The sequence below is a fragment of the Emydura macquarii genome, unplaced genomic scaffold, assembly GCF_026122565.2.
Source record: "Emydura macquarii macquarii isolate MOO-44397 ecotype Brisbane River unplaced genomic scaffold, CSIRO-AGI_Emac_v2 contig_3219, whole genome shotgun sequence".
In the NCBI taxonomy this organism is placed as follows: Eukaryota; Metazoa; Chordata; order Testudines; family Chelidae; genus Emydura; species Emydura macquarii.
In genome coordinates this window covers 324,154-350,387 of record NW_027133356.1, presented here as the reverse complement: position 1 = coordinate 350,387, position 26,234 = coordinate 324,154, and the positions used below count along the sequence as shown (strand labels likewise).

Sequence of the window (26,234 nt, the reverse complement as noted above, 5' to 3'; positions counted from 1 at the left end):
TTTTACAAATAGGCAAGACTGAGGCAGAGAGACAGTGAATTGTCCAAGACCACTCAACAAGGCAGTGGCAGAGGTAGGAACCGAACCCAAATCAGAGTGCCTATCTCATGCTTTAAGCACCAGATTATGGTGATATGGATACATCCTAGATTCCTCCTTAACATGGAGACAGAATTTCAACTTAATCAGTCACTCATCCGGCCTATTTCCTCCAAAGGCCTCTATACTCATTGCAGAAAAGCCCTTCTTCAGAAGCTGCATGTCTGGGTTTTTATGTTGAGCAGGCTAAAATCCTCAGGATGTCAACTCAGAGTTTTGCTTTGTTTTCACTGTTTCAAAAGATGCATGTGTAAGTGGCTGGCTGGCTGCCTCTGTCTTGTCAATAACCTGACCGCAGTACAGGATTGTCATGTCAATGCCCATTTGGTATGAAGCAAGTTTTTACTCTGACAGCAAGGTTCTAACCACTGCAGTATAAATATTAAATTATTTTAGTAATTTGAGATCTGCAGTGCAGTCATACGTTGTATGTCAGCATAGTATATTCCCAAAGCATTGTAACTTCGATTCATCTGTTAGGCGGGAGTCGAGCTCTAGTCTGTCAGTGTCCTAGAATCGTTATCTCCAGTTTAGGGGCAGCCAAACTCTCCTAACTTGGAGCACACTTACTTTAGTTTTCAGCTTTCTCTATTTTAAACTCCTCTTGTCTGTTTTTAGATGTATTTTATTTTATTGTGTTAAAGTACAAAACGCACCGAATTTTATAGAAATATCTTATTTCTCCACTCAGAAAAGTGTTTTTTAGCATTAATGTCTGAGGTAGATTTACCTTTCCTGCAGCTCGACTGCCCGTTGCAGTTTTTTTCACTTTGTTTTATTGTATTTTGTTTTATAGAGACATCCTTGAAACTGTTAATCTCCAAATGTGGGGATCTGTTCTCTTTAGGTATCTTTGGAGGGATGAGAATATCATGAGATATCACCCCTTGTCTACCCTCTTCCCCAGAGAGCTCAGGTTCTGGACTTCTTAAATTTAACTTGTTAAAACATGCAGTGGAGTAACTTCACTTGCCAGCCATAGTGTGGAGCAAAAGGGGTGCCCATGTTCCCAGGTGAAAGGTGTTCTGCTCAAACCAACCGTTTACGAGTTTTGGGCTTGGGGATTTCCAGCATTGGTTAGATGCAGCACCCAAGAATAGTGATGGATAATCTCCAACTCCTATTATAGGTGAATAATTTTCTGTCATCCAGCAGTGGACTTGGCCCTCTAACCCCAGTGGTTCTGAACCCGCGGCCTGTGGCCCAATCAGCGCACAGCTGTGGCTCATGTGACATTCTCAGGGCCATACAGGTAGTATATATATTGTGTGGATTTGGCCCACATAACACAGAGAGAGCTGCATATGCGACCCACAATAGTAAATGGCTTGAGAACCACTGGTCTAACTTGTAAAGGTTTCATTTGTTGGGTCCCTTCTGCTGATTTCTTAGCAGGCTGACAGTATTTGTTCTCCATTCTCCATCACTGGACATCATGCTATTAGTAGCGTTTGCATTTAGGAGAATGCTAACACGGCTTCCTGCCAGGTAATGAGAATGTACTGAAGCTCATGGGCTTGTTTCTGTGACATTGAGTGGAAGTATCCTTCGTGGGAACCAGTGGTTTTATGCATTTTCAGTGTCCTGATTTTAGGAAACACAGCTTCCAGGATAAGTAGAAACCTTTTTATTCCAGTTAGATTTTACTGTTCATTTGAATTCATTCCTTGCATGACTCCACCTTGTGGGAATGGTGTGTTCTGTTAGAAGAGGAGGAGAATCCCTTTTTCTCCATGGGAATTTAACACTTCTCAATCACCAATTTAACTTGAACTTGAGTTCTCCTCACACAGTGATGCGGACTGCCTGGTGATTGACAAACTGGCCATCACCGACATGGGAACAGCAAAGGTGTCCAAACCACTGAACAATGCGCCCCAGCATCCCGAGGATCTCCGGAGCGCTGCAGCTGGAGGCATAGCTGCCACAGGAAGCACAACAAAAGACAGGTGAGCGGGTCACAGGTTCCTAACTCAGCTTCAGAGGGAATGAACAGAATAGGTAATCATCAAGTGAAGCACCTGGCATTGGCCACTTTCAGAAGACAGGATACTGGGCTAGATGGATCACTGATCTTACCCAGTACGGCCATTCTTATGTTCTCCTTCAAGTGCTTACTCATGTCCATTCCCAATTTAGGTGTGTGTGTGTGTGTGTCACATAGTCATAGATTATAAGGTCAGAAGGGACTATTAAGATCATCTAGTCTCCTGCACAACGCAGACAACATAACTTCACCCACCCACTCTTGTAAAAGACCCATAGGACTGAGTTATTGAAGTCCTCAAATAATGATTTAAAGACTTCAAGGTACAGAGAATTCACCAGTAAGTGACCTGTGCCCCAGGCTACAGAAGAAGGTGAAAAACCCCCAGGGCCTTTGGTAATCTGCCTTCGGGGAAGATTCCTTCCTGATCCCAAATATGACAATCAGTTAAACCCTGAGCATGTGGGCAAGACTCACCAGCCAGACACCCAGAAGGAATTCTCTGTAATAACTCAGAACCAACCTAACATCGCATCACAGGCTATTGGGCATATTTGCCTCTCGTAATCTAAGATCAGTCAATTGCCAAATTAGGCTGTCCCATCAGACCATCCCTTCCACAAACTTATCAAGCTCAGTATTGAAGCCAGCTAGGTTTCTTGCCCCCACTGCTCCCCTTGGAAGGTTGTTCCAGAACTTCACTCCCTTCTGTTACGACAGGTAAATGATCCCCCAGAGTCAATAATGAATCGATTGGAAATAAATGAGTTTAATTATAAACACAGGAGTAATATAGATTTTTAATTAGTTATAAAAGGATATAAAAAACAATTAAGCACAAAACATAAACTGATATAAGAAAGTATTAAACAGGCAACTAACTACAAAGACCTAAACTAATATTAAACAGACAGTGGTTCCCTGACCAGGAATCAAACCCTGGTCTCCCACGTGGCAGACAGGGACACTTACCACAGGGACACTTACCACTATGCTACAGAGACAACTAGTTGCTTGTAGGAAACAGAAAGGGGTTACACAGACTGTTAACTGAAAAGCACAGAGGCAGAAGCAGTTAACTACACGAGGGAATGCTTTCACATAGAGATTTCACAGACAATGAGTTAATTACAGGGCACGGGGGGGGGGGGTGTCAAACGGGCAGTTAACTGCAAGGGGCAAACGGGCAGTTAACTGCAAGGGGCAAACAGAGTTTAAAACAGAAACTAAAAGAGAGAGAGGGTTAGCAACGGGGGGGCGGCTGCTTTCAGAGCAAGCTTAAAACAGAAACTAAAAGGGAGAGAGGGCCAGGATCTCACCAGTCTCAGAAGGAAGAGTTGCAACATGACACCCAGAAGCAAAACAGCAACACAGAGCAGGCTTACATGTTCATTTGGGAGTGGGAGAGAAAAAGACAGGCCAGCTGATGGGTCTGGCAGACGGTGAGTTCTCTTGCTGGAGCCTGGGGCGTGCCCCAGCCTTATACTAAAGGCTTCAGGTGGCCGTGGTTACTCCTGATTGGAGGAGAGACATTTGAATCAGGGCAAACCTTTGGCTGGGAGGTGAGCCGACCCTAAGGGTGGCTGTGCTACAGGTCAGGTAGACAGCTGCTTCCAGTCACCTGGTCAGTTTCAGGAGCAGCCAGGAAATTGCCTAATAAGGTCAGTTTCAGGAGGCGAGAGCTAATGGCCTAATAAGGTCAGGTCGAGGTTTTACTGATGCACCAGGTGGGTAGGTGGGGGCGAGAGGTGGACATATCAGGTACTGTGTTACAACACCTTCATGGTTAGAAACCTTTGTCTAATTTCAAGTCTAAATTTCCTGATGGCCAGTTTATATCCATTTGTTCTTGTGTCCACATAGGTGCTGAACTTAAATAACTCCTCTCCTTCCCTGGTAATATCCCTCTGATGTAATTATAGAGAGCAATCATATCTCCCTTCAGCCTTCTTTTGGTTAGGCTAAACAAACCAAGCTCTTTGAGTCTTTTCTCATAAGGCTGGTTTTTCCATTCTGCAGATCATCCTAGCAGCCCTTCTCTGCACCTTTCCAGTTTGAATTCATCTTTCTTAAACATGGGAGACCAGAACTGTACACAGTATTCCAGATGAGGTCTGACCAACACCTTGTATAATGGTACTAACACTTCCCTATCTCTACTGTAAGTACCTCGCCTGATGCATCGTAGGACCTTATTAGCTTTTTTCACAGCCACGTCACATTGGCGGCTCATAGTCATCCTGTGATCAACCAATACGCCCAGTTCCTTCTCTTCCTCTGTCACTTCCAACTGATGCGTCCCCAGTTTATAGCAAAAGTTCTTGTTATTAGTCCCTAAGTGCATGACCACCTTGCACTTTCCACTATGAAATTTCGTCCTGTTTCTATTACTCCAGTTTACAAGGTCATCTAGATCTTGTTGTTTGGTTTCCTGATCCTTCTCTGTATTGGCAATGCCTCCCTACTTTGTATCATTCACAAACTTTATTAGCACACTCCCATTTTTTGTGCCAGGGATGGTAATAAAAAGGTTAAATGAGACTGGTCCCAAGACTGATCCCTGAGGAACTCCACTATTAATCTCCCTCCAGCTTGATAGTTCACCTTTCAATATGACTTGTTGTAGTCTCCACTTTAACTAGTTCCTTATCCATCTTCCAATTTTCATATTAATCCCCATCTTTTCCAATTTAACTAAAAATTCCCCATGTGGAACCATATCAAATGCCTTACTGAAATCTAGGTAAATTAGATCCACTGCAGTCCCTTTGTCTAAAAAGTCTTTTATCTTCTCAAAAAAGGAGATCAGGCTGGTCTGGCACTGTCTACCTTTTGTAAAGCCATGTTGTATTTTGTCCCAATTATCGTTACCTCGATGTCCTTAACTACTTTCTCTTTCAAAATTTTTTACAACACCTTGCATACTATTGAGGTCAAACTGACCGGCCTGTAATTACCTGGATCACTTTTACCCAGATCTCATCTTCTATTCTCCCTTTCAATCATCTGCAACTCATGCTGGATCCCCCTGTGGCTTTTGTTTGGTGGTATCTCCATTGGCTCATCCACTCTTTATAGGACTAGCTGCTTTTCTCTTCCTTGCCTCCCACCGGTACTGGAAATTATTTTCCCCCTAGTGGTGCCCGTAGAGGCCAGCTCTAGTGCCTGCTGTAGCGGCGCGCACGTGTGCTCACATATAGGTGCTGCCAGCTCCCCCTCCCTCTCAGTTCCTTCTTGTCGCCAGTCCCTGGAAGACCAGCACCGCACAGTAGAGCTCCAGCATGGGGCCTCACAGCAGCGCAGGTCGCCTGTCTCCTCGTGCGCTTCCCCGGCATCTTGACCGCACTCCCCTAGTCCATACAAGAAACCTAAGGACAAGAGCCGGTCCCATCACAGCCAAGACTCGGGCTCTCCGTGCCGTTTGCCGGTGCTGGAGCACCGCCAGGCTCCATGTGGCACTGGGAGATACTCGGAGTCGACACCGCCTTGGCTGCCGGACAGCGGCGCCTGACCCTTGGAAAGTCAGGAAGTCATTCAGACGAGGCAGGCCCCTCTCCCAGCACCTGGCTTCCCAAAAATGCCACCAACGGGGGTGTGGCTGTAAGGACAGTGGCCCGGGCCATGGAGTTACTGGTGCGGGTTTCCCTCTGGGATCCCACAGGCCGGTTCTGGAAGAGGGGCCTCAGTAATGAGCTCCTCTATTCCCCAGAGCTCGGCACCGCACCTGGATACAGAATCTGACCAGGAAGGGTCACCTACCTCGAGTCCGGGGGGGATCATCCCAGCCAGAGCAACGGATCCTCCTCCACCTCAGCTACCAGCCTCTTCCTCGTCATCACTGGATAAGGCAGTAGCGGGACCTTCTTCAGCGGTGCCGCTGGACGACTTCAGGTCCCATCAAGATCTGCTAAAAAGGGTGGTATCTAATCTGGGCCTCAAAATAGAGGAACTGAACAAGCCTGTGGACAAGCTCTTTGGGATCCTGGCGTCAGCAACACCCAGTAGAGTGGCCCTCCGTGTTCATTAATGGGTGGTTAAACTTGCCAAAGCACTGTGGCAAACCCTGGCCTCCTTGCCCCACATGTCAAAGAGGGCAGAGAGGAAATACTATGTACCGGCAAAGGGGGTTCGAATATCTATATATCCACCCCTCCCCAGGATCGCTGGTAGTCACTGCTGCCAAAGAGAGGGACAGATGGTAAAGTGAGCTCGAAACCCAAAAATAAAGACTCGAAAAGGTTGGACTTACTCATATGAAAAATGTATTCCACCACTAGCCTACAGCTACGAGTGGTGAACCAACAGGCGCCGCTGTGCCGGTACCATTTTAATATCTAGCAGTTGCTAGAAAAGTTCAGGGACTCAATGTCCCCTTCCCCTCCAGACAAGAGTTCGAAGCCATCTTGGAGGAAGGGAGAACAAGTAGCTAAGCCATCTCTGCAAGCTGCCTCCGATGCAGCGGACTGCAGCCAGGACCATGGCATTGGCAGTGTCAGTGAGAAGGGCTTTGTGGCTGCAGTCTCGGGTCTTCCATCAGAGGTCCAACAATTGATCCAGGACCTCCCCTCTGATGGCACGGCCCTCTTTGCCAAACAGACAGACTCCAGGCTGCATGGCATGAAGGATGACTTACCTTGTAACTGTTGTTTTTCAAGATGTGTTGCTCATGTCCATTTCACACCCGCCTTCCTTCCCCTCAGTCGGAGTTCCAGCAAGAAGGAATTGAGAGGGAGGGGGAGCCGGCAGCACCTATATGCAGACGCTGGTGCATGTGGCATGTGCACACACCTAAATTGGGAATGGACATGAACAACACCTCTTGAAGAACAGCAGTTACAAGGTAAGTAACCATTCTTTCTTAATCATCAAATGATCCATCCTGTCACCCATTCCCAGATTCTGGAAAAAAGAGGCTAGGGACACTTCAGAGCATGGTTTTGCATCCCTGCCTATCCTGACTAATAGCCATTGATGGACCTATCCTCCATGAACTTACCTAGTTCTTTTTTGAACCCCGTTATAGTCTTGGCCTTCACAACATCCTCTGGCAAAGAGTTCCACAGGTTGACTCTGCGTTGTGTGAAGAAACACTTCCTTTTGTTTGTTTTAAATCTGCTGCCTATTCATTTCATTTGGTGACCCCTAGTTCTTGGGATATGAGAAAGAGTAAGTAACACGTCCTTATTTACTTTCTCCAGACCAGTCATGATTGTTTAAACCTCTATCATATCCCCCTTTAGTTCTCTTTTACCAGCCGGAAAATCCCAGTTTTATTAATTTCTCCTCATATGGAAGCAGTTCCATACCCCTAATCATTTTTGTTGCCCTTTTCTGTTCCTTTTCCAGTTCCAATATATCTCTTTTGAGATGGGGTGACTAGATCTGTATGCAGTATTCAAGATGTGGGCGTACCATAGATTTATAAAGAGGCAATATGATGTTTTCTGTCTTATTATCTATTCCTTTTCTCATGATTCCCAACATTCTGTTACCTTTTTTTGATTGCCCCTGCACATTGAGTGGATGTTTTCAGAGAATTATCCACAATGACTCCAAGATCTCTTTCTTGAGTGATAACAGCTAATTTAGACCCCATCATTTTAGATGTAGAGTTGGGATTGTTTTCCATTGTGCATTACTTTGCATCTATCAGCACTGAATTACTTCTGCCATTTTGTTGCCCAATCACCCAGTTTTTTGTGATCCCTTTGTAACTCTTTGCAGTCTGCTTTGGACTTAACTACCTTGTTTGCATCATTCGCAAATTTTGTCACCTCCCTGTTTATCCCTTCTTCCCGATTGTTTATGAATATGTTGAACAGTACCGGTCCCTGTACAGACCCCTGGGGGACACCACTGTTTACCTGTCTCCATTCTGCAAACTGACCATTTCTGCCCTTTTTTCCTATCTTTTAACCAGTTATTTATCCAAGAGAGGACCTTTCCTGGTTGAGGCTTGTCTATTCTGTTGGGGAATGACCTTTTTAGGTGATCTACCTTTGGAGAACTAGAAATGTTCTAGAGAGGTCTGAGAGAGCATCTTGTTCCACCAACAGACCACTCCCTCAACAACTTGGCAGAACGCTATAATACTCTTCTCCCTCCACCCCTCCCACACCAACCCCACCATGGATGAGGTGACCCTTAGGTATCTTTTGCTGGCTTTGTTCTCACAGTGTTACAGATGATCTCTGACAAATGAGGCGTGAGGGAAGTATTGTGCTGGGACGGAATAGTTGCAGCATAAAGATTTTCTTTAATCTCTTGTGCTTTGGTTCTTTGAGAGGCAAAGAAACAGTTCTTGTCCTCCACCCAAGCACCTGCAAAATCTCAGACATCAGGTTTGTTTTGGGTGGAAGGTACTCTGGTAAATCTGGACTGTCTCAGTTGTGTAGCTGGTCAGAGTTGTCCAGTTGTGCGGAAGTTGTTTGCTCTTTTGTGGACACGATAAATCAGATTAGCAATAGGTTGTCTGTTTCTGTGGTGGCAGAGCAGGGTCTTGAGGGAATAAGGGCCTCATCATCTCTGCTAGAGTTTCAGCCAGTGATTTTTCCCTTAAGTAATGGAGGTGTTGGGAGAACTTCATCCCACAACCTGCGCTTTGGATCCCTGTCTTGGGAAGGCCACTTGGGAAGTAACATGTTATCTCACTTGTGAAGATTGTCAGTACATCTTTTAGAGAGGGCAGGCTATCCATAAATTTGAAGGAAGTAGTAGTGCGGCCTTTGCTCAAGAAGTTATTGCTTCACACTGACAATTTAGTTAACTATTGTCCGGTGGAGAAGGTCGGTGTGAGACAACTGTCTAAGTATCTAGATGCTTTTGATTTCCCTGACCCTTATCAATCTGGATATAGATTTGGCTACAACACCAAGACGTTGTTTGGTCGCGTTGGTTGATGATCATAGAATCATAGAATATTAGAGTTGGAAGGGACCTCAGGAGGTCATCTAGTCCAATCGCCTGCTCAAAGCAGGACTAACCTCAGCTATATAATCACAGCCAGGGCTTTGTCAAGCCTCAGCTTAAAAACCTCCAAGAATGGAGATTCCACCACCTCCCTAGGTAACCCATTCCAGTGCTTCACCACCCTCCTAGTAAAAAACTTTTTCCTAATATCCAACCTAGACCTCCCGCCCTGCAACTTGAGACCGTTGCTCCTTGTTCTGTCATCTGCCACCACTGAGAACAACCTAGCCCCATCCTCCCTGGAAGCCCCTTTCAGGTAGTTAAAGGCCACTATCAAATCCCCCCTCACTCTTCTCTTTTGCAGACTAAACAAGCCCAGTTCCCTCAGCCTCTCCTCATAAGTCCTGTGCTCTAGCCCCCTAATGATCTGCTGGTGATGAATGAAGACCAGGTGTCCAGGCTGGTGGGACTGGATGTATTTTATGCCTTCAATACATTTTATCAAGAGGTGATCCTGTCTCAGCAGCAGACCCTGGCAGGAGCAGATACGGTTGCAATTTAGTGCCTTCTTGTTTTTCTCTCTCAGATCTCAGCAGATAATTGGGCAATTGCTCCTCTTCCTGAAGAGATCTCAAGTCTGGAGTGCCATAGGGTGCCATTCTGTCACCCTTCCTGTTCAACATGTGTATGGAGCTTTTAGGAGAGTTAATGAGGAGACCTGAGGTGCAGTGGGCTGATGACACCCAACTACATGTGTCTCTCTCATATAATTCAGCTGATGCAGTTCAGTGCCTAAGCCAGTGTCTCATTGAGATTGGGGCTGACTGAGAGTTTGCCCAGACAAGACTGAGGTGATGATGGTGGGTTGGGAAAGGCAGCCGGAGGAGAGGGTACAGATAATATCAGCCCTTTTGACTGAAGCAGTACATATCATTAGTTAATATTGTTAATGACTTAAAGGTGATTTTAGATCCCCTAGCTGTTGTTCGATGTTTTACAGGAGTAAACCCAGCTTTCAAGTAGTTCTACCCATTATCACAACCAGCAGGCAATTGGATTGTACAGTACCCAGTGCATCTTATGAGAGTATTCTGAATGCACACCTGGGAATCAAGGGCCTATGACTTCTGAGCCTTGTTTTTAAATTCATTCTGTTATTGGCCTTGGACAAGTCATTTCTCACCTTTACTGCAAGTTCTCTGTATGTAAAACGGGGAGTGTATACTTCTCCTCCAAAACTCACTGCTTGGGGGGGGCGAGTGAACGTTATGCACAGGGGTCTAGTGCCATACAAGTGCTAATTTATTAATGTGGTTGTCATGGCTGTTAGAAAAACTAAATGCTGGACGGATGGCTTCAGCGTCATAGAAAAGGTGATTTTCTCCAGGTGAATGCCCGGATCAGTCTAAGGTTGAAAGCAGATGAGCGGGTGGCACTGCTGTCTTATTTCTTTAATGCTTACTGTAATACTGTTTGTTTTTCTTGTAGGAAACAGGAGGTCTTGCCATGTGCTGAAGCCACATTAAATGGCCCTGCTTGATGAAGCAAATGCAATGGGACATGTCTGATCCAGGCCAGGCTGCTACCTGGTGATGCAATTTGTCAGATTTTTTCATTTTAATTTTATTTTTTAATAAATGCTGCATTGATGCGAGAGCTGGCATTCAGGACCAGACACGCGATTTCAACACCAACAGTCTGTTCTGGAAGACACTTGTATTGTCTAAATGTAGCATTGATCAGTTAGTCATCACAGGAGTGACTCGGTCCTACCCAAGGAAGCCTTCTGCCTAATTTTAGTACGTTGTCCCCCTCCCTCTTCTTCCCTTGTTTTTGTTTTCTGTTTGGGGTTCAGTCCTATTTCCTTAGTGTTATTGCACACAGTATTCAGCTTCTCTTCAGAAAGGTAGCAGGTCTAACGCTGGGACTTGGATGGTGCACAATAAGTCCTGCAGTCGTGTGACCAAAGTTCCTGATGGAGCTGTCTTTGGGCAGCATTTGCACCGCTTTTGTATAGCAATAAAGCCTTATCGGAAACATTTCATAGGAGGTGAAGATAAAACAAATACTTTAAATGGGATGAGGCAGGGAGGGCTGGGGATTTTTTGGGGGGTGGGGGATGAGGGATGAGAGGGAAGAAAATGACATTGTATCCCAAGCCAGAGGCCAGATAGCAAAGTTAGTGTAACACTGAACTGTCTTGAGCAATGGGCTGTCTCTGCATTCCAGTCGGTTGCACGCTACTCTGTTTTCTGGGGGCATGACAGTTCACTGCAAGATCTTGGAACATTTAGCAACTGTTTTTTTCCGTCCGAGCCATCAAAACTCAACCCTATGGATATCGTCCTACATTGGGCTGTGGAGGACGTGCAAAGAAGGCAGCATGTCATGTTTGCCAACTAAGAGGACAGTCGCCCACAGGACTGCTGGCACGCAGGGAAAGGAGATGACATGGCACAGACAGGTTATCAGATGCTTGCTGGCTTTTTGGAGACTAATGTATTTTCCGATTCATATGGAAATCCTTTTGTTCTGTTTTTAAAGTTTGTAATGGATGCAGGAACAGCAACACTTTTGCACTTTGTACCTAGTGACAGCATTGGAGAATGGTGTGGCCCCAGCGCAGGACTCCTGCTGTTACACCCCATGTAGTCGGTTGTGGAGGGAGCTGGGGAGGCGCACTGCTCCCAGGAACAGTGAGGTAGAACTGGACTGCGGAGAAAAGGACTACACCTAGAACTGCCTGGGAGCAAAGTCACTTCAGGTTGTGTACCTGACCCTGGAACAGAGGACCCTGATGTAGAGCCAGCAATGAGCCTCAGCAGTGAGCTTGTTCCCAGCCTGGATTTATGCCCTAGATCATACGGGTGTAGAAGATGGGCCACTTCTGGCACCAGGCTCAGGCCCATAACAACAGACTGCCATAAGCAGTGCTCAGTCTATGCCCCTATAGGCTTTAGACACAGAGCTGGGCTTGCTTTTATGTGTAAGCTGTGTGCTGAAAGCCACCTGGTCAAATTTGAAATGCCTTTTATTTTACTAGTCCAAGATCTAAGCTGGAAAATCATTCACTTTGGAATAAAAGCATGAAGCTTGGCACATGGGTAGCCAAATGGCTTATTTTCAGATGTATTCCCTTCTGTGCAATCTAAGGCCTTCACCCTGTGAGTGTGAAAAATAACCCGGACACAGATCTGTTATCATGAGCAAAAGCACCTCCGCCATATTTCAGTTTGTTTTTTAAAACAGTTTATTTAGAAATGCATGATGTGGACATACATTATGCTGCATATTAAATGTTCTTAAAAGTATATTTGTCTAAAAAAGGGAAGAATGAAACGTTCCTCCTGTTCCAGTAGAACAAACTGACTCTGTATCAGTGTCTGGAAGTGAGGTGCCCGCAACACAAGGTTTAAATCGTTTGCCCAAAGATGTACGTTTTGTTTTGTTCTTAGGGTAGACTGAGGATTGCCTTTATTGGAGTGTCATATATGAAGCCCACCATGCAGGAAGTAAAATGAGATTACGCTGAGCAGCTCTGTGAACTTGCATGTTGTTGCGGGGGCATTTCCTTGCAGCTGTTACAGCTGTGTTTTCTCCCGACTGCAGTTATGTGGTAAGCAGATGCTGTACACCTCCGTTGTTCCGGAGGCCCTCACTCCCTCCTATATGCAATTTAAAATAAAGAAGATTGTTCTGGGAGGGAAGCCCCACACTGGTGGTTGCCCGCTGTTCAGAAGCCAGTTCCATTTCTCAGCCAAGATTTTCAAAACCGCTGAAAGGATTCATAATATTGGAGCCATCTTAGAAGTGTCTGATTTTCATAGGGTTGATGGTCAGCAGCTTATAAAAATCAGGCCTCTTTCAGATGCCGTAAATTGAGCACTCAAAATACTAACTATGTCAAATCAGAAACATCATTCACCAAATAAAACACAACTGCAGCTGACCCCAGCAGTTACTTGACATCCTTGGTTGGGTTTCATGGCCCTGTTAAGTACCAGGTGAGGCCAATAGCTCGTTCCCAGTCTCTTCTCAGCTGCAGTTCTTGTCCTCTGGAGCTGCATTTCCATCTGGTGCACTTCTGTGATTGAGACTGCTTGGGGAAATGTCCATAACAGACAGTCTGTCTTTCTCTTGGCTTGATGCAGTTTCAGCCACTGCAATATGGTAAGTTGCATCAAGTCTGCAGTGTGTTAATAGCAGATTTTAAACTTCTGTGTTTAATGTTCATTTGCTTTGAGCTTTGACTCCATGACTTCAAGTGAAAGCTTTAAAAATGTGTTTAAAATATATCCAATAAGCAGCTCTAAATGGCCCAGAATATGTTAGGAGTGAGTCCCCAACCTTCACTACACAGTGTGGATTTTGAGGGGCTTTTTATCTGAATTTGGTCTCTTGTGCCTAATTACTTTAGTAATCAGGCATCTTATAAATAGTCGGATAAACTTGTAGAAATGCCCAAGATTTCTTGCTTTTAAGATGGTGAATGATTCCTCCATATTCTGGGGCTTAGGTTCTGAATTATACCTCATTAGTTCCACAGCATTATACTTCCTATCAGCCAGTGGACTGAGATGGAAAGTAGCTTTTATATGTTCTCATCCGTAATATCTTGGAGGTTGTAATTTAGCACAGAACCTGTCAGGTGGGGGTGTCCTTGCCTGACCCATATGGATTTTATTAGTAAACGACGCACAAAACTCTGGTTGTCTGTATATTCAACTCCCTGCTATCTAGGTTCACGTACAGTATGTATAGATTAAGGTTCCTCTGTCTCCAGTTCATGTGGCATGCAGTTTTACCATTTGGTCCTTGTTGCTATCTGAACTTTCTTCCTAGCCATTTTAGGCTAAAGTCTAGCACTCTTGTTGGGTGGCGGTCTGGCCATTTGACTGCTGTACTGTATTCAGATTACCTTTCATGGTGGTTTTCTTTTAAGGATTCACAATGACTTGATAAGCAGTTGAGTTAACCTTTTCTTGGGCCATGTTATGCCTTGTGCAATCTCCCCATTGCAACTCAGATGTTTCCATTGTTTGTGGTGGCAGATTGGCCATTGGAGGTCTTTGTCCGACGTATGCTATACAACTTGGTCCCCCGTTGTGTAAGCACTGAATCCTGGGGAGGAATTGTTGCACAAGGTTGGAAGCAAGGCATGCTATCTACCAAAGATGGATTTATTTACAGCCAGCTGTACCCTTCAAAAATAATTTTAGACTTGTGCAAGATACCTGATCAGAAAGCAATGAAGACTGGACAGGAACTATATTCAGCTCTCCTTCCCCATCTATATGCGGTATTTAAATTTGAGCATATCTCTATGGTATGTATAATTTCTTTAGTTTTGAGTGTGTGTGTGTTTGTGTGTGTGTGTGTATATAAATATATATATATATATATACTGAAATCTGTATTGTGCTATGTATGTTTATATACACACATAATTGGAAATTGTATGAAACTTGGTGAAATGGAGACTCAGTGCACAAAGAACTTGATTTATATATGTATGTACAGGTACATGTAAACTCCAAGGCATGCACAGCCATATTTGTTGGATAAGAGTGAGGCTGGTAAGAGTGCATCTTGCAGTGGGGAAATCTGTTTTATCATATATTCTAGTTTAATAATTTTTACCCAGCTGGACATGGAAATAAATGGATTACAAAAGTGCATTGGCTGTAAAATGACTGATTTATATCATTGCTCCTGTCATCACCGCTGCTGTAGAATACTTTATCTGCCAATGTGCTTTTGTACTGGAAAAGGCGGAGGAGTTGGTTGCACTCTTTTAGAGAAACGTGTTCAAATCAGCTGTCATTAAAAGGTTTGTACGTTGTAATGACATCTCACCTTAGAGCTGGTAGGACTGTGAAAGAATCCTTCAGCCTTTCAGGCAACATAATGCAATCTGTGGACTTTTGTTGAATCCTGTCGTGTGATGTCCACTCTGTTGAAAATCAGGGTATTACAGTTGCAAAAAAGTTAAATATGTGAAAGGCAAATCTATTGTAATTGCTGTCAGGCAATCCTAGTGTAGAGATGTATCAGACAGAAATGATTTGTGGGCATGGGAACATGCAAATTCAAGCTGAGTTAGAATCTCTGCCTTGCTTTTGTCTAGAGTTTGTCTGAATTCTCTTTCACACTGTTCTGTTGAGGGTTTTGGTGGTAAGAGCAGGAGAATGTATGGAGTGCTGCTAGCAAGAGACCTGTTCTTACAGATTGAATGGGACTTGGAGTTGGTTTCTCAGGTCTGAATTTCCCTGCTACTAACATAGAGATGTGGTTCACTTCAAAATTGTACCACAGTAAAAACAAAGGCTATGTGAACCAAGGATATTTGGTTTTGTTCAGCACAGCCATCTGGAAACCACATGAAAAGTAGATGAATTGGTGAAGTTTTTTCTTTACTCTGGCGTGTCTGAACATCCTGTTGATGGCAGCCATCTTAGTCAAAATCTTCGGGGTACAGCAATAATTGGCAGGTGGGTGAGAGGAAAAGGAGAGCAGAGGCCTAAAGCTGAAGTGGCAAAAGTGGCAGTACAGTTTGCCTTCATTATTGGCTGGTGTCCCAAACATCAGGTTCAGCACGATGGCCTGCCAGTTGTAATTAAAAACGTCATCTAGCATATTTAACCAGTTGTACCTGGCCAGAAGTTGTAGCTGATAGAGAGCTATCCATGGCTAGTCACTGACGTCTGCCCCAGAATGGTTTTCCTAGGTTTCTTTCTAATGTCCCACTCTCCCTCTAGTTCCCCTGGGCAGAAGCCTCTTAATTTCCCTACTGCCTTTTTAGTAGTTGGAGCCTTTGTTGCTAGTACTGTGCTCTAATATATGGTTTCGTAATCCACAGCCCTCTGCAGGAATATTGCAGATTTTGCTTCTCTTTCTTGTATTTTGTGCAACTTGTCCTGCATTTTTAAATCCCTCCTATTGTACTTTTAGTTATGGCTCCTTCTTCCAGGATGATGAGCCGCTTCTACTCCAGCCATAATCATGATTAAATAAAAGCCTCCCCATTTTCCTCAGTTGTCCAATGTATCTAACAGAGAAACTATTGTTTTACAGCAGAATCCTCAGCTGCTCTCCTGTGCTAGTTAAGGAGTATGATGGGCTGTCAGTATTGATGTGAATAGAGGGTGCCCAATGGAAGTCGTAGGAGTACAGGTCTCCACTGCTTTGTGTATTCTTATAGTCAGACACACAGCTCAGAGTCACATGAGACTTGTGGAGTTCTTCTTGTTTCAATTTAATTTTAAGAAAAAAATACAGCAGCTCATCTTTTAGTTTTTAACCATTGTTCTGAACGGTAGGTTTCTGTCTCCTGTTGATCTTCCCATAACAGTGACCTCACTCTGACTGCTGAATTATGTTCTAATTAGTTGATTTAGTCACTAGATATTAAGACAGGTTTTGCTGTGATTTTTTTTGAAATGTCTATAAAACAAGAAACCTGGCGTTCACAATGGTTTGTTAGTTTTTGTTTACCCAGCATCAGTTTCCTGTGAAATCCGAATTGTTCTGAAAACATGTTTCTCTGGTTGTAGGCTCTCACAAGGCTAGCGTACTGCATATATTTATTCTTTCACCAGGGCCAGCTTTAAAATAAAATACTTTGGATGGTTCTCTCCCCAAAGTGAATTTAATGTCTCAAGTAACCTTTTCCCTTTCTTTTTTTTACCAGGGGAGGGAAGAGGGCTTTTACTAGGGGGTTATGTTGCAAAGGTTGCTCCATAGTGTCACATTTATTTGCTGTTTCGTGGGTACAATATAGGCACCTCTTATCATGGTGCTGTACACGGCCACTCCGACCTCGATGGTGTTTGAGTTTGTTTAGACATTGAAGACTAAATTTTCTTATAACAAGTGGACAATTATCACCCTACTGGGGAGAAAATACTATGCTTTTACGAACAGATAGTGCCGGGTCCTTTCTGTGATGATGGTGTTTTTTCTCAAGAAGCCATGCACAGCCTGCTGGAAACAGCTGAAGAAGAGAGAGAAATGAACTTTGGGGGGGAGGGTATGATACACATTGGTATAATCCAAGGGTTTACTGCTACTGATTGGTTTGAGTGGGATCAAATGACAAAAAAAACTTACCCACAAAATGGTCAATAGCCTAAAACCTGTACGTTGGTGACACCATGACACTTTCCTAAAATGCTGCAGAGCTGTTGGAAATGCATTTTACATTATTGGTAGTTTCTCTCTTCTCAGTGAAGGTCATGGGATTGCTTCTTCCTTTTCCGGCGATGTCCCCCTCTGAGCCGCAGCACTTGCATGGTTTCCCTAATCAACTTGTAAAGGGATTTTTTTAAACCATGTACTCAAACTGCCTGGTTTGGTAACATGGCTACAGCTTGGCTGGGAAGAATTTAGACAATAATTAGTAAATGTTCATAATTCCCTTGGTCCAGCTGCACAATGGTCAGGTCCCATCTGTGGCTTTTCCCCAGCTCTGTCTGACCAAAAGGTTGCATGCAACACTTTGGTTCAAACATGGACCTTGCTCATCTGATTCATGCCTTTGCGGCCTTGCCATTATACTGCCGCAGAGGGCTCCACTTTCCATGTATTCAGAAATGGAGGCTGATGCAGAGCACAGGCGGCACCCTTTTGTTGCCAGCACATGTCAACGGTGCTGTGGTTGCGACTGGACTGGCTGCCTATTAATTTCCAGATGGGCTGAGAACCCCACCTCTCTCCTTGTGTGGTGACACCGCTGTTGGGACCAGCAGACACTCAAGCTGGAGCCCTCTTCCTGTTGCCAGGGCATTCGATGTGGAGGCCACTTGATTTTGGTACTTACTTGCATACCACTGGTCCAAACCAGTGTGAATCTGCTGGGGTCTACAGCGTGCTGTGAAGTTTCATGTGCTTTCCACAGGCTTTGGGGGGGTAAGGAGGAAGTGGAGTCGTCATATGTTCCACGGGATGGGGCAAGACTGCTGATTTGTGGGCATCTTTTTAAGAAATACATTTTTGATGCATGTAAAAAGCACAGAGAGAGGGGCATTTTTATTGTATCACAAAGGTAAACGGATACATAAAATGGTTAATTTCTTTCTTCGCCCAAAAGAACCCCTCAAAGGTGGGTGGGTGACGTCACTGGGAAGTGATGGATTCGGTGCACGTTTGCTTGCTCTAACACATGATGCTTGTAAGTGAACTTATTATGGAAAACTGTCAAATGTTTTAATTATGAATCTGATTAATTTTTTCAACTTCTGCTGTTACTGAAGTTAGAATAACTTGGAGTAAACGCTATCTAATTACAACGTTCATAAATAGCAATCACTTTTCCAAGCCTGCTTATGACAGGCAATTCCAGTCTCCGCTGATCAAGAAAACCGTGTCAACACTGGTTTAACTGTGGACTGTGCCTTAATCCAAATCCAGAATGATGCTGGGTGATGATTTTGTGTCTGTCTTAGGTACACCTTAGAAGGATCTACACATGGGTGTCACCGTTTTTTTAATTTAAATTGAGCAGAAGTTTCAGATCTGGCCTGATCCAACTCTTATTGGCTTTATAGTGATTACAGTTTCTGAGGCCTGGTCCACACTGCCGCGTGAGTAACTAGCATATCTCATATCGACGTACTTTCGTCTACGCAGCGCGGCATCTTCACGATGCTATGTTGAAGGGAGATGCTCTCCCATCAACGCTGCCTTCCGCCTTTCAGGGAGGGGGACCAATTCATTCGATGGGAGAGCGCTCTCCCATCGACTGAGCGGGTCTACACAGACGGGCTCAATCGATGCCGCCGCATTGATGCGGCAGTGTAGACATGCCCTGACTTCTTATAGGAGGAAACTGGAGTCATGTGGGTTGAGAAAGAGAGAATTTAATTAGGAGAAGATGCCTCCAACTGCAGCGTCAGGTAAAATGCCCACAGATACGACATCTCCTAGTAAGAGACAATGAGTGTATTATGTACTTAAACACACGCTCTCTCTGATAAAGTGAGTCACAAAAATAAGATCTTTGACTGACTTCTGGTTGTGCAGTTACCATATTAGGGCCGCTTACACCAGAACACATTTACCTCATTACGGGAAGGGCAGTGACCTACAGTAAAAACCTCCCAATGGATTTTATAAAATAATTAAATTCTATTTCAGAATGACCTTTTTCCTATTTTCAACTTTTAAAAATGGACTATAAAAATGCTGGGAAAACAGGCATTTTTATGAAATGTATTTTTATATTTGACTGCTCAAGAGAGGATTTTTTTCTGAAATAGTGGGTTTTTTTGTAAAGGACAGCGTCTTCCCCAGCTGCTTTAATTGGACAGTTTGTGTGACTGTAAATGATTAAAAACATTTGTCATGTAGTTCTCATGTTTGAGTAGAGTTTTTTTTAAAAGATTCTGGTAATCATAATAATTAGTTTGTATTAGTGCATTCCTTACTTTGTTGGGTTGTGAGTAATTGTGTTTCATGCATCAAGATTGTCTGTTGCCAGGTATTGTGAAAATTTCTCCTAAATTAAGCCACTTATGGATGCAAACCAGGGATATAACTAAAGCACATCAGATGTTAATATAACTTAAACATAATTTGAAATAATGATTATTTTTATTGATGAATTGGTGAATACTTTGGTCAAGTTTTGAACAGAGGTCCTCAACCTGCAAAGACTTTGATTTAGTTCAGTAAGTCTTCTCCCATGAATAAAGTTATACACGTGTTTAAATGTTTGCAGATCAGGGCCATAGGGAGTATCAGGACAATAGAGAGGGTTTTAACTTTATATAGTAGATAAAATATAACTAGGTCCCCATTGGCCTCTGATGTTTTCTTTTATACTATATGTACTGACTGCTTCTGTGTGTGGGTACTGTTATGTACTCGGCATTATTTTAAAAGTGACAACCATGTTTCTCTCATGCTAGAAGACCTGTGTCTTCAGCCTCAGCATTCAGTGGTGGTTTTGTAACTACTCCCTATTTCATGGTGATGGCGTAACAGGGATCCTGCACTAAGATTTTAATCCTTTAAGTGCCCATCTCATTTTTATGGTAAGCTTTAGATACCAACCTGTGACTGGGGTCTGGCCTTCGATTGACATAGCTACAGACCCCAGGGGTGTAAGAAATCCACAGCCCTGAGCGCTACAGCTCTGCAGAGCTACCTCCCCAGTACAGATGTGCCTAGGGGGAGGGAAGAATGCTTCCATCAGCCTAGTTACCGTCGCTCAGGGAGTGGGAGTCACTCTAGCAAAGGAAGAACCCTTTCCGCTGCTGTAGTGTGCAGCTTCACTGCGGGGTTACAGCAGCATCGCTGCAGTGGTGCCAGTGTAACCCCCGTAGAGGAGAGAAGCCCTGACTTGCCAGGGCAGTCTCACCGCCAGAACAGAATGTCCTCTTGCAGGATGTCAGCCCTTCTTCTCTGAACTGAGGCTAACTGATGTAGTTCTCCAGGTTTTGTTTCGTACATTGGTTGATTAGCCCACCTTCAATGTTATGTACGCCTCCTCTTTTCCTGTACATGTCACTGATAATCTCACAAGATTCCCAAATTATTTGTACTCAGATCTTTAACTGGCAAACAGACAGATACGACTTTGACTTTCAGTTGTCACAGCAAATCCTCTGAGGTCTCCTTTGTTGTGTGTGCCGCGTCAATTTAAATCAGCGTAATAATAGCATTAAATTTGCCCTAAAAATGCACTGATCATGTGTTTAATTTAGCACACAAGCATTATTATTCATCCCTAAACAATTAACATCAAGAGACTTAATAATGACCTCATGCTATGCATTTATGTAGAATGACTGTTGACCATAACATATTCACCACAGAAATCTTCATATTGTATGAAAACATCCAGAGTAAACCTAGTCTTTGCATGGTGTACATATTTTATTTGCACAACTTAGTATTCAGTGTTTTAATAAACATCATTGTAAATTTTAATAGATAAGCTATTGTGCAGTTTCTGTAAATGATTTAGAAAAAGAAATACTAGCTTCCATTTTAACTCCTAAAAGAGCAGACTTTACAAAATGTCTTGGAATGGCATTTTTCTGGACTAGATCTTAGTCATGACTTGTTGGGTCACCTAGTCCATCCAGCAGGGCTGTTTTCTACGGTATATTTTCCCACTATGGCTTTGCCCAGTCTAGTTTAAAATGGTCTAAGAAGTGGCTTCCATCACTTCCTTTGAGAGACTGTTTCACACCTAATGGCTTTCAGTTTTTTAATACATTAATTTTCCATTTTTCATTGCATCATTCCTATTTATTTCCTTTTGCACCATGCTAAATAATTCCTCTCTTCTCAAAAAGAGATCTAGTCTTGAATGCGTCCGTTGAACTCCTAACTAGAAAGGTTAACTGTGCTGGCCTTCAGAGATCCGTTAATCTCATAGTCTTGAATACAAGTCTGGAATGATTTGAGTTTTTGATGTTGTCGTCGTGACATCAGTTTGCCCATCTGATCTGTCTAGGAGTGGGTCTGAAGTTAAATTTTAATCTCCCGCTATATGGACATAAACCCACCATAATTGTAGTTTTTCTCAAACGGGAGGAAGAAACAAGGCCGCTTGCTATCTGTGAGTAAATATTAAGTGTTCCTCGTATCTAGACATTAACAAAAATCCACTTGCAACTGTTCCGAAAATGTTCTTCTACTCAGATGTTTCTTGAAATCTGTTGATTTTTGGAAAAACCTGAGCAGCCTGGATAGCCAGCCGGCCTACCCATTGTGTAGCATCTTGGCCTCTTCAAGAAGGAGATGCACTGATCATAGTGTTGAAGGAAAGGAATGCTTTCCTTCTTTCAGTGGAGTCTTGTCCTGCCACCATCCAGTTGACAGCTGTACTGACTTGAAAGGAATTGAGAGTCTGACTGACCGCCGCTCCAGACTAACATATTGGCAATAACGTCGCTGCGATATAAACCCCTGTGCCTTTATTTTATATACAAGGATTGATTTTTATCTCCATCCTGGCCTTGGCTCCAACTTGTTTCTCCTTACACAAATATTCAGAAAGAGAGATCCTGTAACCCAGCACAATCCCATACTATAATCAAAGAAAAAACCAGCTCCGCTCTGTCCCATGAGAGAATCTGATCTCCATTCAAGGCCCAGCCCCTCCCTACTGACTTGTTACTCCACTCATGGAGTCAGACCTGAAATGAGCTAGTAAACTTCTCAGGGCAAGGATCTTGTCTTTCTACCTGTACGGTGAGGCAAAACGTGGGATCTTCACCAAGGGTTGCAAAATGGGCTAGGAGAGGGTTGCAACCATCCTCCCGTCTTTATGGCTAAGTGCGAGTCCTGTCCCAATGTAGGATCATGGCATTGAAATGGTTGTGAACCAGTCATGTAAAATGTAATCATCAGTACATGGAGAATTAGGGACCAGGGAGACATTTCTAAAGATGTGAATCACTGATTGCAACAATTAATGCTTTGAGTGATCCTAAAAACGTTGACAATGAAAATGAGTAATAGTAACACACAGCGCCCAGAACACTGTTTCTGCATATCAGGAAATTGATGAGTGAATCTCTGTACGTAAAAGGGTGGTGGATAGCTCCTGCTGCTTGCAAGTGATAGGGTAGGGAAAACTAGTTCCTTCTAAAGGATCAGAAAAATCATGTAATGTGCTTAGAAGCTATAGCAACGAGCTTTAAAAATACATACAATAAAAAGTATATTTCCCCTGTAATTAATCTTCTTTATACTTCACCAATATACTCTAAACTGAAAATTAAATAGTGTTCTTTTCATCGCTTCAACATGATGAAAGGTGATTTAAAACTCTTGCCTAGGAAAATGATTAATCATAGCTTTGCGCTTAGCTATAACTAATATTTAAATCTGTAATGAGGATTAATTTATCATTTAAATTAAAATAACATTCAATTGCCAGTATGGAATTAAATATTTTCCCACTTACCAAATATTCCTCCTCTGCATCTTACTTTTGAGATGTCAGAATCAGATCTACTGAAAAGGTTGCTATACATCTATTTTACTTCCTGACATTTTTTTCACCACAATGGAACACCAACATTAGTGAAAATTAATGGAAATGTGCAAACATCCTGCTTAAATTACTATGAACTTTACACTCCAAGCAAAGTCTGATATGTCACAAGGCCTGATCCTGCGATTTGATCTGTCTATGGATTTTTATTCCCATGCGAAATCCTTTTTAAAGCATGAAGGCTCCTCACAGACGCACAAATCAGATTTCAAGGTAGGGTTCACCAGGAAGCAGGATTTTTTAGATTATTGAACGGTCTTACTAATTATAACACAAATGTAAACGTGTAATATATTAACTAAATTATTCTAACAGGAGTCTTTATTTTTAAGTTATTTTCACATATGACGCTAGCGTTATCTATAAAATTATTTCATTAATTGTATTACAGTAGCGCCCAGCGGCCCCCGTCGACCTGGGTACTCTACAAACACATTTTTAAAAGCCGGGTTCCAGTGCTGTTTAAAAAAATTACCTTGTTAACGAACGTCACATACACATGAGTGAACGTAGAGTATAACACAAAATAAATGTTACGGGGGGCACTGAAATATGTCACCTGATCCTTGAGGATTAACAAGCCATTACCATAAGTTCGGAATTAAACATTTGCAGCAGAATAGTCACCCCCGCCCCGCCATCTTGGTCACATGGGGCAGGAAGGCATTACCGGTGCCACCTGGAATGAACACATCTTCAGCCCCTGCCTGACATCTGGTTACATGAGAAGGAAGGTGCTCGCTAACGTGGCTGTAGGGTCCCTCCATGCATAGTCCCATGCTGAGTGCAGCATGCCAGCGGATCTGCTGCATCCTTGCAAGGTGGACACCAGGGGCTAGGTTCTCTGTGTGGACCTGTAGAGAGCAGCAGGCCCTGAGGGCGTATTTACACTTGAACTGATGGCCTGTAGAGTGTGTGCATCCATTTCCACTCTCTCTTTAATTGCATGTGATGTTTCAGATAATAAATATCTAACCAGCTCTTAAAATTGGGCCTCCAGAGCCAGTAGTTAAAGTACATTTTCACTGGAATAGGCTGGGATCTAAATGTGATTTTTGTAGTTTCATTCCTAAGAATTTATTGTGTGGGGAAACCAGACTCTGAAAATTGCGTCCTCTATGGCTAGAATTACCTAGAGAGAGAGAAGGTGTGTGTGAGCGGTCTCTAATGACAAATTTGTAAATAATATTTAATGTAGGTTCCTCCTCTTTTTTATTTTTTTTAACTTGAGAGTGTAGAACCTCAAAGAAAGTGGACTTTTTAATAAAAATGAAATTGTTGGGATTTTAAGAATGAAAATCATTTCTGTACCCTAATTAGGGTAAGAAAGTGCAGATCTAGAGGAAAGAAAATAGTTTAATTTCTTCAGTGTCTTAAACATTTGAATACATTTTCACAGCTCCTCCAAATGAATTATTTTCCTGTCTCCTTTTGCAGACAGTCGGCCAAAAAAGAAAAAAAAAGCGAGGTTTAATCTGGTAGTTGGTGAGATCAGTTATGTTAATGGGCTATGTGGGCAGCTCTGACTAAGGTGTGAGACGCGCTCTATGCAATAGCTTACGCAGAGGAAAAAATTTAAACATTTTAAGGAAATGCTGGTCTAGAAGAGTTGTTTGTGGTTTTGTTTGTTTTTCTGTAGAGTGCTAGAGATAATAGTTTAAGATGAAGCTCTTAAGAATCAGTTATTAATGTATATAGGGATTATTTATATTTTTTAAACTTGTGTCTACAACCTAAACTTAATAGAACTGCCAGATTTTCATGACCGTTCCTGCTTGGTAAATGTCCGTTTTCTAAAACACAATCATAGGTACAGAAAGAAACATAGAGGTACTTACTAGCACACACAGCTGTGAACGGGCATGAATGGTTTTTGACTCAGTAGAATACCAGCTGTCTAAACACACTCCAGTGGAGTTGAGTGGGAGATTAAATAACTGGTTTTAAGGGTTAGTTAATCCAAGAGGTAACGTCCCTGTTTTCCTACGATACAAACAACTTTTGACCACCTTCTCTAAAGTTGTATTAACGGGATATTAAAAAATTATATATTGAAAAAATGAATGTCCTAAGCAGTATTAACATCTTGGATCATTGAAAATGAAATAATTAAAACAAAAAAAAATCTGATTCACTTTTCTCATTGACGCTGCTTGTTTACTTTTGACATTTCTCTCCACTTGGACAATGAAAAGAAGCTGTTCGGTTTCATTTTTGTTTCTGTGCTGGTTTGTGGATTGGCTTTCACATATTAACTGAACACTGCTGTTTTGCAGTTGCCAGGATTTAAATCCAAACTAGCTATTTCCTTTGAAATACGAAAGTTGTAGAAATGTTTCTCTTGAACGGAAGTTTTGTAAAACTGTTCTAACACAACCCGAATGTTGGCGCTAAATCGGCGTCACAGGGCCTCTTTAACGAGGCAGAATCCTGTTACTTTTTTTAAAACGTTGGGAGTGGGCGGCGTCTGTGCATTGTTGGAAAATACCCATGATTCTAATGAAATTTTCTCTATCCTAGGGTATATCTACACACAGAGGAGCTTCCTCCTTCAGGCCATGATATTACTAGTGTAGAGACACTTAAGTTCTTTATGACAAATCAGTTAGCTCACAGTTGGCATAATTAATTAAAGTAATTTGCATAGCTGATCTCTCCTAGCTGCTTAATTTTTTGAACAGTGTTTGCCTCGTGCGACAGAACTTCTGAGTTACTTCTATGGGTGCTTCTTTGTAACATCATTGTGTTTTCTTTTTCCCACTATTGCAGGGAGGTAACTGTTTAGATGTTGGGATATTGGAAGAGCTTGGCTTTGCTGGCTGAGAGCACGCTGTCTATCAGGGATCTGTCTACACTAGGAAATCCAGTCTCACCACAAGTTGAAGTACTTGAAATGCATATAAAAGATAAACCACTGTTTTCCTGAAGGAAACGGTTTGATTTCAGATATAACCAGAAAGTTGTAATTGTTGCAAAAATTCCATTGAGGTTCTGTAATAATTGGTTAATGTCCCAGAAACGCCAGTGCCAGAGAAAATGTGTGCTCGGACCACCTGCAGCCTGGTACAGCTGTGCTGGGTGTGGATGTGCTAGTCTGTTCTAAAAGACCCCAGCTGCTAAATAGGGCTGTGTTAGTTCTGCTTGTGTACAGCGGGTTCTGGCTGTGCTGAGCTGCACTGTTTCACCATGAAACAATACCTTGTGTTAGTGTAGATGGATCCTTGGTGG

At 42.9% G+C, this 26,234-nt stretch overlaps 1 protein-coding gene across 3 annotated transcripts in view; it reads left to right on the top strand.

The window, feature by feature from the left end:
* PPP6R2 (protein phosphatase 6 regulatory subunit 2) overlaps positions 1–10,649 on the top strand; it is a 147,285-nt gene extending 136,636 nt beyond the window's left edge. For all 3 annotated transcript variants that reach the window (XM_067531404.1, XM_067531403.1, XM_067531402.1), the window contains 2 exons: positions 1,893–2,048; positions 10,484–10,649. In XM_067531404.1, coding sequence (XP_067387505.1) covers positions 1,893–2,048; positions 10,484–10,535 — 208 coding nt within the window. In that variant the 3' untranslated portion in view covers positions 10,536–10,649. The remainder of the gene's footprint in view (positions 1–1,892; positions 2,049–10,483) is intronic.
* Positions 10,650–26,234: the final 15,585 nt, after the last annotated feature.